The sequence below is a fragment of the Pituophis catenifer genome, unplaced genomic scaffold, assembly GCF_029215685.1.
Source record: "Pituophis catenifer annectens isolate HBS135680 unplaced genomic scaffold, rPitCat1.0.hap2 SCAF_1, whole genome shotgun sequence".
Classification (NCBI taxonomy): domain Eukaryota; kingdom Metazoa; phylum Chordata; class Lepidosauria; order Squamata; family Colubridae; genus Pituophis; species Pituophis catenifer.
This window is the reverse complement of record NW_027256881.1, coordinates 338,379,061-338,394,340: the sequence shown is the minus strand read 5'-3', so window position 1 is coordinate 338,394,340 and position 15,280 is coordinate 338,379,061. Positions and strand designations below refer to the sequence as shown.

Here is a 15,280-nt window from a genome sequence, read left to right as displayed (position 1 = left end):
CAGCGGAGAGAAGGTCCTTGTTACCTGCTTCTTGGCCCTGGCGAACGCTAAACCGACTCCTTTCAGCGGTGGCCCTCTGTAGCCAGGAGGGCATGACTCACAGTGGAAACCGGGCTCGGTATTGATGCAGCGGACTCTGGGGAAGCAGGGGTTGGCTGTGCACTGCAGAGAGAAGAGGCACTCATTGGGGGACCAAGAGGGCAACTGTGGCTTTGCTGTCCACCCACCATTCAGATGCCCTGTTGGGAGTGGGCATTTCTGACACGGGCAGGCTGTGCCCACCTGGACCCCAGTCACCTGAAAGGATTATAAAGTAGCTTTAAGCCAGAGGTCTCCAACCTTGGCAACTTTAAGCCTGGCGGACTTCAACTCCCAGAATTCCCCAGCCAGCAGCTGGCTGGGGAATTCTGGGAGTTGAAGTCCGCCAGGCTTAAAGTTGCCAAGGTTGGAGACCCCTGGCTTAAAGCCATCTTGAATCTCTTTGGTCCACAAATGGGGGTGGGATGCTATTGGCTGGGAAGCTAAAAATTTCCATGTTTTCCAGAATTTGATTCTCCAGAATAGTGTGCAGGTGGCTTTCATGCCTAAGGCGGGACTAGAACTCAGTCCCCTGGTGATTGGCTCAAAGTCACCCAGCCAGTTTTCATGCCTAAGGCGGGACTAGAACTCACAGGCTCAGGGTGATTGGCTCAAAGTCACCCAGCCAGTTTTCATGCCTAAGGCGGGACTAGAACTCACAGGCTCCGGGTAATTGGCCCAAAGTCACCCAGCCAGTTTTCATGCCTAAGGCGGGACTAGAACTCACAGGCTCCGGGTGATTGGCCCAAAGTCACCCAGCCAGTTTTCATGCCTAAAGCGGGACTAGACTCACAGGCTCCGGGTGATTGGCCCAAAGTCACCCAGCCAGTTTTCATGCCTAAAGCGGGACTAGAACTCACAGGCTCCGGGTGATTGGCCCAAAGTCACCCAGCCAGTTTTCATGCCTAAGGCGGGACTAGAACTCCCTGTCTCCTGGTGATTGGCCCAAAGTCACCTAGCTGGCTTTCATGTCTAAGGGCGGACTAGAACTCACAATCTCCTGGTTTAAAGGGCACTCAGAATTTTCCTATTTTTCTTCCAGAGGAAAAAAAAAGTCTGGCTTGGATCCAAGAAAGGCTCTTTTTAACGCTGCAAAACAGCCAGCCCCCCCCCCCCCCCGCCACTCCCCAATCACAGCCTTTTCTTTCTGGAGGCGCCTGGTTGGTGGTAAGGTCACTTGTCCAGAGCAGCAGCCGATCCTGACCTCATTAATGTCGGTGCAGTGAGTCCCGTTGCCTGTGTAACCCAGAGGGCAGGATCCACAATGGAAGCTGGTCGGGGTGCTGGTGCAAGTGACCCCTGGGAAGCATGGATTCGGAGAACAGCGGTTCAAAGCCACAATGATCCCAGGGCCCGTCGCTCCCGTGCCCAAGCCTGGAGAGAGAGAGGAAAAAAAGAGATTTGGCCACCTCAATTATTATTATTGTTGTGATTGGTTGCACAGTCAGACAGACCCTTTTATTCTGTTGGAAGAAATGTCCATCTGGGTTCAATTCCAAGTGGGGAAGAAAGACACTGGAAACATGGAGACTGCTTGAAAAGATGGTTTAATGGTGGACAAGACCACATGGTTTTGAGGTCTTGGGCAAAAAGGCAGAGATGCTTAGACTGCCTGGGTTTTATGCCCTCCGTTGGGCTTTTAATTTGAGCTTCTGTTCTGATTGGTCATCAGACTCCCATGGGGCCATGCAGGGGTAAGTTTATTTTTTTAAAAAAATATATTATTTTTTAAGACAAACAAACATTTAATACACCATTCCTTTCTTCATGTGACATTTCGGTGTTATCTCCAAAAACTTCTTTCTTCTCTTATCTCTTCTATCTTCGTTCTCACCAAATCTATTACAAAAATTTTCCACTAATATAATATTCTAGTTACATTTTTTAAAAAATCTCTTTTAAAACTTATTAATATCTCTTTTTTTAACCAATAGTAAAATTGATTCCATATCTTAAAATATTCTGAATCTTCTCTTTCTTTTATCATCATAGTTAATCTGTTCATTTCTGTACAATCTAAAAAATTTTTAATTACTTCTCCCTCTGAAGGTATGTTCTCTGCTTTCCACTTTTGTGCATAAACAATCCTTGCTGCTGTTATTACATGTATAATCAAATATATATTATCTTTACTAGTTTTCTCTGGTAAAATGCCCAATAGGAATAGCTCTGGTTTTAAATCCATACGTTGTATCATTTCCTCCAACCATAACTTAATTTTATTCCAATAGTTCTTTGCTTCAGAGCATGTCCACTACATACGGTAATATGAATCTGGTAACTGGTGGCATTTCCAATATTTAGCTGATTTATCTTTAAACATTTTTGCCAGTTTCTCAGGGGGCATATGCCATCTGTAAAACATTTTATATTGATTTTCCTTGTATGCAGTGGACATTGTTAATTTATAGTTTCTTTTCCATAATTGTTGCCATTTATCAAAATCAATTTAATGTCCAAAATTTTTTGCCCAAGCTATCATTGTTTCTTTTACTTGTTCTTCCTCTAATTCTATATTCAATAAAAAAAATTATAACATTTTTAAATTAATTTATCCTCTGTTCCTTTGAGTATCTTATCCAGCTCAGTCTTCTCTAAGTAAAAACCATGTAGTTTAACATCTTTTTCATATCTTGTTTGTATTTGCATATACATATACCAATCCATTTCAATTCCCATGCAGGGGTAATTTTGTAGGTTGTCTGTGTCCCAGGCTTGGTTGAGCCTTGCTAGGTGATGATGTAATGAATGTAATATGAATGAATGATGTAATATGGCACTGCCTGAAGGAGGTAGATCTTTGTTATGTAGAATAGACTGGCCCAGGCCTTAATGGCCCATTGACAAAGGTGGGGGGATGAGTTTCTGCCTCCCTTTTAGGGGAAATATTCCTGCCCTTTTATTATTTCCTATAATACCTCATTTTCCTAGGAGAGCGGTGGGTGCTAACTTCCTACAATTCCTCCTTCTCTTTCTCTCTCCCTTTCTTCTTCTTCTCCTTCTCCCTCTCCTCCTCTCCTTTCTTCTCCCTTTCCTTCTCTTCCTCTCCTCCTCTCCTTCCCTTCCCCCTTTCCAGCTATTGCATGATGCCACTGATGTTTTCTTCCCTTCTATGATAATTTCTGGGGACAACAATAATTCCCCTTTAAATCAAGGAATTGGCAGTGTGCAGTGCAGCCCACACAGACCCTTAATAGATGTTTTAGAACAATTAAAAACACTGACATAAATCCTCAGCAGTGCCCCCTTGTCCATTTCAGGTTGCCAACTCCAACTGAACCAAACTGGGAAATCCCCTCCCCATATATGTGATGCATAGATAGATAGATAGATAGATAGATAGATAGATAGATAGATAGATAGAGATATAGATATAAAATTTATATTTTTGCTGATAAAGAAATAAAGGGAGACTAGTATAGATCTATTTGAAGCTTTTTAGTTCTCATCCGCTAGCCATACCCTTACTTGGATTCAAACTTGGGCTTCCTGCATGTTAGGCAGTTGAATTAACCTTCTGAGCCATAAGTTCTCCTCCCTTCGTCAGCTTAAGCCAGGGGAAAGATTAAGTGTTTACCGAGACACCTGGTCTACCCCAACATGTGGGAGGGGGCATTCTGCTCCCTTTTGCCTTTCAGCTCCAATCCAGGAGCCCTCAAGCATTCACCACTGCTTGAGGGCATATGTGTGACATACATGACGCATCTGGCCCACAGGCTGGGAGTTTGACAGCCCTGATCTAAGCAAACTTGCAAGTATTTCTTCCCTCAACTTTTACTCTCCAGAAAACTAGGTCCCCTTTTGTCCTTCTGTGGACTGAGATATCTCTTGTTTGACTGTCTCTGTGCTGTGTCTCTTCCTCTTGTTATTACACATTTATTGCATCTTTTAAAAAAGGGAGTCAGGCTTTGATTGCACCATTGTGGCGGACATTTTGACTATTCTGACACACACACACACCCTCAAACCCCCCCCCCCATGGCAGCCTTTAAAGACACCAATTCTTAGCAGTAAGAAAGCCTGTAACTTTTGGCATTTTTGCTCATTCCTTCATTTTCAACCATTTACTCTTATCAGTGAGTGTAAGGCACCTTCTCATGTCTTCACGGCTGATTAGTGGGAGACAAACACTGTGATCCTAAATGGAAATGCCTCAGTCTTTGGCAGGGAGGAAATTGCAAAGAAGTTGGGGGGAGATTCTCTGCTGCTTGCTTCCTCGTCTTCTGCAGATTACAATGAAAAGGATCCTCCCTCTGATTAGCAAATATCCTGCTCACTTAGACCCAGCCTGGTTCCAGATGCTGCTTACAGACGAAATGCCATTTATAGCATAGCCACAGCACATGTGGCTGTTGTTTTGCCCAGCAGCAAGAACCACCAGTCCTCAATGAGCCAAGCTCCTGCTACACAGATGTACTTTACATACTTTTAGATCTTTTAATATCATTTTAGATACTGCTGGAATATATTTCTTATATATGTTTAAAGATAGTACAGTAACCCTCAACTTATGAGCACAATTGGTTCTCAGTTGTCTAATTATTGCAGGAAACATCCAAGTGATAATGGTCAGGACTGAGGGCCTGGTCAAGATAATGTATTTTATTTATTTATTTATTATTCAAACTTCTATACCGCCCTTCTCCTTTCGGACTCAGGGCGGTGAACAGCCGAAATAAAAACATTTATACATAAAGTTACAGTTAAAAATAGATTTAAAATAATTAGATAAATTTGGCCCGTAGTTTAAAATTTATCAATTTAAAATCCGTATCAAATTTTAAAACCAACCATAAAATCAAGACAGACCGGCTAACTGAAAAAAATAAGTTTTTAGGGCCCGACGAAAAGTCCGGAGGTCGGAGATCACTCGTATCTCTGGGGGTAGATTGTTCCAAAGGGTAGGTGCCACCACAGAGAAGGCTCTCCTCCTGGGGGTCGCCAGCTGGCATTGTCTGGCCGACGGCACCCTGAGGAGGCCCTCTCTGTGGGAGCGAACTGGCCGGTGGGAGGCTATTGGTGGCAGAAGGCCAGGGTAATCTTTCTTCCTCCTTTTGTTTTTTAAAAAACTCAAAGCAGGACTTTTAGAATCAACACTTTTCAAGTGGACTTACCACAGGCATCACACTCCATCACGGTGTTCTTCAAAAAGATGATCTCTTTGACCTGTGGAAAATCATAATCGGAAAAAGCTCATAATTTATTTATTTATTTATTTTTATTTTATTTTATTACATTTCTATACCGCCCTTCTCCCGAAGGACTCAGGGCGGTGAACAGCCACAAGATAAGACACATAAATACAAAAAATTAAAATAAATTAAAAACGAATTAAATAATTTGTCTGAATTTAAAATACCCCATAATTTAAAAACAAATTAAAATTTACATTTAAAAAAGGGGAGAAGATTTAGGCTTTAGTAACAGCAAAACTTGGTAGTATTTAGAATAAGAAAGTTTGTCCAAGTTTGTCACTCCATAATTAGTGTTAATCCTGCTTGATTGTTGTCTAATGTTATTCCAAGACAAGCAGAAAACAACACTTTAATCAAGGCACCATCAGAAGAAAACCAACACCCCACCAACACTAGCAGGGCAAACGACTGTATATAAACAAGAAACAAACCTCACACTCCCTCATTCTGATGATGTTACCTACTTGGGTGATGAAATGTCTAAGCAAAGAACTGAGCTCAAAGAGCACCAAAGACTCCACAGTTCAGCTCTGAGCTATAGATATTCTATTCTATTGCAGGGTTTTGAACATTTAAGCAGGATTAGACCTGGTCAGATGTTGGGTGGGAAATGTCCTGTGATTGACGTGCATTTCTCATGAACACCTGGAAAAGAAGTTGCTTAGACAAGCTAACATTTCCGGTTTCCTCTTGCAAGCTATGAGGTAACAATCTTCCAGCTCTAACCCCAAACTGATCATTATTTCCTCTTTTTGTTGTCACAAACTGTCATAAATACACGCCAGCTGCCAAGCACCGAATTACAATCATGTGACCATGGAGACACTGCAACGGTCATCATCAGTCTGAAAACTGTTCATGTCACTTTTTTCCAGTGCTGTTGCAACTTTGAACAGTCATTAAATAGTCGTAAGTCAAGGATTTTGGATGGTCTCTTTGTTCAGTCCAACTGAAAGATTGAGGGACCCAGAGAAACGAAGGTGGTTTTGTGAGCATCCCTCTCATCTGGTGGAAATACAGTTAGCTCTCTAGCAAATGTGTAAACGTTTCCCATACAATTTGGTGTTTTTTTTTTTTCAAAACCCTTAATCAAATCCAGACCTTGTTGGAGAGTGGGATAGAACAGAACTGAGCGAGCCTCCTTGCTCCACTCCCAGTAGGGACACCGGAGAGGATAGAAGTGTCCTTTCTCAGGGGTGGGCTTCAAAGATTTTAGCAAGGGGTTCTCTGCCTGGTTGTTGGGTGGGCGTGGCCATGGTGGGCGTGGCTTAGTTGACCTTCTGCATCACGGGTGGGAGGCATTTTTGCCCTCCCCGGGCTCCAGAGGTTTTCCTCGAGCCTCCAAGAGGACAAAACAGCCTCCCCAGGCTCCAGAGGCCCTCTGGAGGCCGGAAACGGTAGGCCCATTTCTGGCCTTCTTGAACGTCCAGTAGGCCCGTTTTTTGCCCTCCCCAAGCCTCTGTGCACATCCTGCACTTACCTGCATCCAAAACAGGCCTCCTGGGAGGGGTGGGGCACAGTGGGCAGGGCCAGCCAGGAGTGGGATTTGGGGGTTCTCTGAACATCACAGAATCTTAGCTAGAGGTTCTCCCAAACCCCTGCAAACCCCCAGCAGCCCAGCCGTGCCCTTACCTCCCTCCATGCCAAATGCGTTTGTTAAAAAGTTTAATTTTTTCAAAGACAGGAGATTACAGAACAAGTTAGTTAGTTAGAAGGGAAGGTAGGAATTGCATGTGAGCTTCCTTCTGTTGAAAAGAGCCTTGGTGGCGCAGCAGACTAAAGTGCTGTTAAGTAACACCAGCTGCCTGCAATTACTGCGAGTTCAAATCTCACCAGGCTCAAGGTTGACCGAGCCTTCCATCCTTCCGAGGTAGGTAAAATGAGGACCCGGATTGTGGGGGCAATAAGCTGACTTTGTATAAAAAAGAACACCGCTTAGGGGGGGCAAAAGCCCTATTAAGCAGGTATATACAAAAGTATGAACGGTATTGCTTAATGCATTGTAAGCTGCCCTGAGTCTCTGGAGAAGGGCGGCATATAAATTGAACCAATAAATAAATAAATAAATAAAAGAATGGAATTGTGTCATGGAAAAAGATCCGAAGATGTGGAGAGGCCTGACTTATAGAATCGCCCAGAGTCGGACACAACTGAATGAATAACATCATAATCATCCTCAATGGAAAAAGCAGGATAGGATGGGATGGAATGGGGATAAAGAAAGTTCAACATTCGGCTATCTACAGAAATCCTCCCAACCTCAGGTAGTCTGTTTCTGTGCTTGGAGGCTCTACCATGCTAGACTTCTGTAAGTACGGGCCTGGTGGCTTAGCAGACTAATAGCATTGTGATTAACACCAGCTGTCTGCAATTACTGTAAATTCGAATCTCCCCAGGCTCAAGGTTGACTCAGCCTTCCATCCTTTCTAAGGTAGGTGAAATGAGGACCCAGTTTGTGGGGGCAATAAGCTGACTTTGTATAAATATACAAAAGGATGAAGGCTATTGCTTAACGCACTGTAAGCTGCCCTGAGTCTCTGGAGAAGGGCGGCATATAAATCAAATTATATATAAAAAAAAGATGACTCTAAACTTCACAGTGTTTCTCAGTCTCAACGTTAAAAGACGTATGGATTTCAATTTCCAGAATTCCACAGCCAGCATGCTAACTAGGGAATTCTGTAAGTTGAAGTCCATGTGTCTTAAAGTTGAATTCGCTCATCTAGTAGTGATTCCCAATGAGGCTGACAGAAATGGCCTGGGCGCTGGGAATTGCAGTATGTGTGGGTGATTAGACAAGATCTCCCCAGTATCCTGTCTCCAGCGCTGCCTCTGGAATTCTCCCCAACTGCTACCCAGGACTGCTGCAGATTTTATGTAGGACAAAGCAAGAGTGGAAAGCCGAAAGGGCAGCCACCTTTCCACATCCATCCCCCCACCACAGCCCCGCCAGCCCTTGTGCTGCTGCCCAGAGTTTGTCCTGGCACGGGGGTCTGCCCGTCTGTTTTTCCAGTTAGCTGGCAGGCAGAGGCCGCAGCCAAGAGCAGGAGGAAAAGAGGAATGTGGCATTGCATAAGAGGCAGGCAGACACAGCAGAACCAGAAAAGGTCAACAGCGGCCATCTGAATCCTTCAGGCAAATCCACGAGTAAGTTTTGAAGGCCGACAGTTGTCCGCCTTGGAATTTTCACCGTCAAAGGTAAACTGCTCCTGCCTGTGGGGGCTCCATTTAGTACATAGGGCTAAGAAACTTTACTTTCCCCCTCCCCACTTTAGCCAGCTTTTGGAAGCCCAAGGGAGGGACTGTCTCCAGACACCCCCTTTCAGGAGTCCTTTGTACCTTCCCAGAGATTAAGCTTTTGATTTTTTCCCCCCAGCTTTTAGCTCTCTTATATCGCAGTTGGGTACTGCATAGCCTTGAGAAAAGGATGCATATTTGCACTCTGAGCATTACAGGTAGTCCTTGGTTTATGATCACAACTGAGCCCAAAGTTTCCGTTGCTAAGCGAGGCAGCTGTCAACCGAATGGTGCCCCATTTTACAACCTTTCTTGCCACAGTTGTTAAGTGGATCACGGCGGTTGTTTAGTTCGTATAACACGGTTGTTAAGTGAATCTGGCTTCCCCATTGACTTGGCTCATCAGAAGGTCACAAAACTGCAACTATCCTAAATATGAATCGGTTGCCAAGCGTCTACATTTTGATGACCCATGGGGATGCGGTAACATCGTAAGTGTGAAAAAAGCTAATAAGTCACCTTTTTCAGTGCTGTTGTAACTTTGAACAGTCACTAAATGAATGGTTTTAAGCAGTGGTGGGATTCAAATAATTTAACAACAGGTTCTCTGCCTTTATGACCAGCTGGGTAGGCGTGGCTCGGTGGTCATGTGACCGTGTGGGCATGGCCAACTCAACATCACTCACATCGATGGGCGCTTCGCCTTAGCTGTTACAATGTAATAAGGGTTAAACCAGAGAGGCAGTTTCTGTAAGCAGGGCAATAAAGATTAGGCTAGAAACACCACCAGAATGTTTCCTTCCTGCCTTCCTTACAGGATTAGCCCTGTAAAGTGGGAAAAAACACAAAATAAGATTTCTTCCCACAACCGGGTTTCCGAACTGCTTAGAAAGTTAACAACCAGTTCTTCTGAATAGGTGCGAACTGGCTGAATCCCACCACTGATTTTAAGTCAAGGACTACCTTTATTCTGTGGAAAAATTCAGGCGGGGGAGGGCTTTCGTTTGATTTGCATAAGGACCATTGAGTGAAATTGCCACGCCATGTAAACGCTTGGCATTAGCCCATTTTCTGGGCCTTAGCCATGGAGGGATGTCTGCAGCGAGGGGTCAAAAAAGTCAAGATGGCAGCTCAACCATGTAATGAAACCCCCCCCGTCCTTTTTAATATCTGCTACAATGCACATATAAAAGGGCGGGGCTTCAGTCACATGATTTGGGCCGCCATTTTGATATTTTTTTTTAATCTCTCTGGTGCCACCTTGAAGCACAAACCTCCCCAAAGGACCAGAATTTATGCAACCTTCCTGGTCCCAAAAGGGTATGAGCCAAGATAAATTTTTAAATGAAGCTTTTTGTGTTTGGAAAAACATGCTACATTTGCTTAGAGCAGTTGGCCACTTTAAACCGTCTGGATTTCAACTCCCAGAATTCCCCAGCCAGCTAATGCTAGTTGGGGAATTCTGGGAGTTGAAGTCCACACCGCTTACAGTGGCCAAGGTTGAGAAAGGTTGAGTTTGGGCTAAAGTTTTCTTTTTGTAACATAATGACATGTGAATGATCTTACTTCATGTGTTAATCGTTCCTTCTTTTATGCAAACTCTGCAAGCCACTCGTTTCAACTTACAAATTCAATGTTTTGCATGTGTGGCTGTTGCAATATTTCCCCCAAGTGAATTCCCAGCAAGCAATTTTAGAGGAGTGGGTTAATTTAAAAACTGTTTGGCATCTCTGTTTGGCTTCCGTTGCAACAAAAAATTAAGGTACTTGCAAAAAAAAAAGACCCGTCTTCGTCCTTCTTACCTGCTGTTTTAGCAGTTCTCTGATTTCTCTCAGTGCCTTGCTGGTTTCCTTCATCTCCGTTAGCATCTGGGGCGAGAGGTCTCCTCCTAGAACAGAAGAGAAACACTAAATGGGTTAAAAAGCAGCTTTGGGAAGCTACGTGGCTCTTCTGGAGACTTCCCGCCTCATTTCTGCATATTTTCATAGCCTGAAGGGTGGAATTTTATCTGTTGCAACCAATGTGGGCACTGGTTGGGGATGGCTGAAATTTCAGCATGGATCTTTTTTTCTTGAGATCCTGCCTCAAAACCAGGCCTTGATTTACAGGTGTTCTTCGACTTATGATCACAACTGGGGCCAGAATTTCCATTGCCTTGCAAGGTGGTTGTTAAGTGAGTCACATCCCATTTATCAAGCTTTTTGCCATGATTGTTAAATGAACCACTGCAGTTGTTAAGAGAACCAAGCAGTCATTAAACGAATCCAGCTTCCCCCACTGACTTCGCTTGTCAGAAGCTGGCTAGGAACAGCCAAATTTTGATCACGGGACTGAGGGGATTCTGCTATGGTCATAAGTGTGAGGTCTGGTTGTAAGTTACTTTTTTCAGTGCTGTTGTAACTTCAGACAGTTGCTATATGAAGAAGGACCACCTGTAAAATGTTTAAAATCTCTGCTTAGAAATAGAACAGAATAATAGAGTTGGAAGGGACCTTGGAGGTCTTCTAGTCCAACCCCCTGTCCAGGCAGGAAACCGTACACTACTTCAGACAAATGGTTATCCAACATCTTCTTCCATTCTCTTTTCTTCTTGAGGAATAAAACATTTAAAAGGGCTTAGATTGGGAAAATATCCATATTTGCCCAAGGTTTGCAAAATAATAATAATTAAGGTCAGTGTACCTTGGCTGATAGTTTTATGTGATTTAATTATCTGTGATTGAATTTGTAGCCCGTCTGTCTCTGAAGAGCAATATTTAAGTGTAGTTTACAAAAAAAGTCAAGGCTGAGACTATATTAAGCAACTCTATTTAATTGAGTGCTAAATTTTCACCTCCATTATAAGCAGTGGTGAAATTCAATTTTTTTTTACTACCGGTTCTGTGGGTGTGGCTTGGTGGGCGTGGCAGGGGAAGGGATACTGCAAAATCTACATTCCCATCCCACTCCAGGGGAAGGATACTGCAAAATCCCCATTCCCTCCCCACTCCTGGAGGAAGGATATTGCAAAATCTCCATTTCCACTCCATTCTGGGACCAGCCAGAGGTGATATTTGCCGGTTCTCTGAACTATCAAAATTTCCACTACCGGTTCTCCAGAACCTGTCAGAACCTGCTGGATTTCACCCCTGATTATAAGAGTGCATTTGCACAACACCCCAAGCAGGGGTTCTCAATCTTGGCCCCTTGAAGATGTGTAGACTTCAACTCCCAGAATTTCCCAGTCAGCATGGCTGACTGAGAAATTCTGGGAGTTGAGTCCACACATAATTAACCTTCGGTAATTTGGCTCTCTTCTCTATCTAGCTAGCTCATCTCTTTTCAAAGCCATTTCAAAGTCACCCAGGCTGTTACGCCTAAAATGGGACTAGAATTCACAGTCTCCTGGTTTTTAGCCTAGTGCCTTAACCACTGGATGAGCAAATCAGCTGTCACCTTGCTGTCATTTTAGTTCTGCCTGTTTTCTGGTGCCACAATATCCTTTTTGATATGCTCTTCACTCAGTGATCCTGTGTGGTTCCTACCTTTTTTTTATCTTTCTTTTTCTTTTTATTAAATTTATATACCGCCCCACTCCCAAAGGACTCAGGGCGGTGAACAGACACAAAATAAAATACATAGATACAAAAGTTAGAAACATAATTAAAACCAGATTAAATAATTTAGCCCAAGACAATTAAAAATCCCAATAATTTAAAACAAATTAAAATTTCGATTTAAAAGAATTTTAAAACAGGGGAGAAAATTAGGCCAGGCTGGCTTGCTGGAATAGGAGGGTCTTAAGAGCACGGCGGAAAGTGCGCAGATCCGGGATCCTCCGTATCTCTGGGGGGAGCTCGTTCCAGATAGTGGGTGCCCCCACAGAGAAGGCCCTTCCCCTGGGGGCCGCCAGTCGACATTGTTTGGCTGACGGCACCCGGAGCAGCCCCTCTCTATGAGAGCGTACCGGCCAGTACCTGCAATTCTGTGTGAAGGGGAGGCATGTGTGCACACAACTACTTGCCGTATAAAAGCAATTTCAGCCCTAGTTAGATTTGGCAGCTTTGATCCTCCTGGCTTGCAAAGAAAATGGCACAGGAATATCTTTCTCTTACATGCGGGTTCCTGTTAAGCCAAACACCTCCCTGTAAAAGCTGTAAAACGCATATTTGCTCTTCTGCTCCTGAAAAAAAAGCGGTTTCTCTGAGCCTCAAAAATGCAGAGCGTCTCTTCCAGGTTACAAGGAGGCGATATGGCTCCATTAAGGTATTTATATCCTGTCATTTCTCTGAAAGCAAAAGGCTGCTGTGGATACAGGGCAGCTCCTCATTTTATTCCCACAACAACCCTGTGAGGGAGGCTGGGCTGAGAGAGAAGGTGTTGACTCCCCCAAAGGTGCCAAGAAAGTTAACAAGCCGGTTACCGCATTTACATGCAGGACTAAAAGTGCTGAGGTTCCCCATTATTCTGGTCCTTTGGTTAAAATAACAATTCGGAACCGTTTTACATCCTGCGATGATACCTTTAACACAGGGGTGGGCAAATGTGGCCCTTTTACAACCTGTGGATTTCAACTCCCAGAATTCCTGAGACAGCTTGGCTGTCTCAGGAATTCTGGGAGTTGAAGTCCACAGGTTGTAAAAGGGCCACATTTGCCCATCCCTGCTTTAACATCATCAAACTGCTTATCCCAGGTCCTGGGAAAAGACTCAAAAAGTGGACAAAAATGCCAAATTCAGTTCAAATATCTGGCCGACTGTGCAAAGAACCATAACGATAACAGTAAAGAAAAATTGGTGGGAACATAGAGTTGAAAAAATACTAAAAAAAAAATTGATCAGGCTGAAATATTGAGGGATTTCCAAATACAAACTGATAAAAGTTTTGCCTCATAACACACCAGATTTAACTGCGGTTGAAAGGAAGACAGTGTGGATAATTAATGTGGCATTAGCAGGAGATGGTAGAACAGAAGATAAAGAATTAGAGACGATAGCAAAGTATCAAGATCTGAAAATCAAAATTGAAAGATGATGGCATAAACCAGCCGTGGTGGTCACAGTGCTTATCGGCACACTTGGTCACATGCCAAAATTTAGAAAATATTAGAAACTGTGCAGACTGACCAAATTTTCATTGGTAATTACAAAAGACCCCACACTGCCTGGATCCTCACATAAACTGTGTTGATACTAGTTGTGTGGGAAGAACTGAATGCGTATGAAGGCCAGCTAAAGCACGAGTTGTGGTTTTACACTGCTGTGAACAGACGATAATATGGTTATTTAGCTTGCAGCTGCAGAAAATGGATTAATTCAGGAACATGCGTTATCCAGAAAGACTGGCCCATGGACACTCGGGGAGTTTTTTCTTTTTTTCCAGGAATAAATTAAATCTGATATTGAAAAGCATCCTTAGAAAGAGTCAATAAAGAGTCAGGATCTTTATTTGCACAAGACGTTTCCTCTGGTTCTGATCTAACCCACTTTGTCCAGGTTTGTGCCTCCATAAGAATTAACGTCTGAAGAAACTCACGTTAGCAATAGGAAAAAATGGACACCGTAATGGTGCATTGCGTTTACGAAACCAGTGTTTCTCAACTTGGGAACTTGAAGAAGTGCGTCCTAAAGGTACTTTTTTTCAAGACTTTCTGCTTTTTCTTTTTTTTTTTTCTTTTTTAAATTGGATTTATATGCCGCCCTTCTCCGGAGACTCAGGGCGGCTTACAATGCGCTAAGCAATAGCCTTCATCCTTTTGTATATTTATACAAAGTCAGCTTATTGACCCCACAACTGGGTCCTCAACATTTGAAGATGTTTTGCTTCTCATCCAAGAAGCTTCTTCAGTTGATTTTGAAGTGTTTCTATAACTTGTGACACCCAACCACCCACACACACAAAAAAAAATCCATGAATCCTTCTAGCATTGATGATGTTACCCAGCTGAATAATTCCAATGGTGCTTTTTCAAAAGGCAACTAGACTTTGCTTTTGCTTGAAGATATTTCACTTCTCATCCAAGAAGCTTCTTCAGTTCAGTTCAGTTCGCTTCTTGGATGAGAAGCAAAACATCTTCAAAGAAAAACAAAGGAAGTCCAGTTGCCTTTTGAAAAAGCACCTTTGGGACAACCATGACCTGGATGACGGAGAATCTCCATAGACACTTGAAGAGGTGCATATTTTAAGTCCAGCCACTTTCTCGGAGTTGGTCCATACCTCTTAAAAGTTACTAAGGTTGAGAAACATTGTACAGGTAATTATCAACATATGTTCATTTGTTTAATGACTTTGTTCAAAGTTACAACAGCACTGAAGAAAGTGATTTATGACCAGGTCCTTGCACTTATAACCATCAGAGCCTCTCCATGGTCACATGATCAAAATCTAGGTGCTTGGCAACTGGCATGCTCTTAACGACAGTGATGGCATCATGCGATCGCCATTTGCGACCTTCCCGGCCAGCTTCCGACAAGCAAAGTCAATGGGGGAAAGCCGGATTCTCTTAATGACTGCATGATTCACTTAACAACTGCAGGGATTTGCTTCACAGCTGTGGCAAAAAAAAAAAAGGCCATAAAATTGGATATGGCTCATGTAACGACCACCTTGCTTAGCAACGGAAAGTCTGATCCCAATTGTGGTCCTAAGCCAAGGACTAACATGTACAACATGATCAGGATGGTATAAGGTCTTTGCCTTGAGCAAGGAGTTGGGCTCAATGACCCACAAGGTCCCTTCCAACTCTGTTAATCTGAACCTTTTCTCTTTTCTCAATTTCCAAGAAACATTGC

General features: G+C 43.3%; 1 protein-coding gene across 1 annotated transcript in view; it reads right to left on the bottom strand.

Annotated features, from left to right (window-relative positions):
• The window catches only part of COMP (cartilage oligomeric matrix protein), a 44,325-nt gene that overhangs the window by 27,963 nt on the left and 1,082 nt on the right, over window positions 1-15,280 (bottom strand). The window contains exons 2-5 of the mRNA XM_070931836.1: window positions 10,313-10,398; window positions 5,193-5,244; window positions 1,283-1,452; window positions 25-162 (exon numbers count right to left, since the gene is read on the bottom strand). Of these exons, the coding sequence (XP_070787937.1) occupies window positions 25-162; window positions 1,283-1,452; window positions 5,193-5,244; window positions 10,313-10,398 (446 nt within the window). The remainder of the gene's footprint in view (window positions 1-24; window positions 163-1,282; window positions 1,453-5,192; window positions 5,245-10,312; window positions 10,399-15,280) is intronic.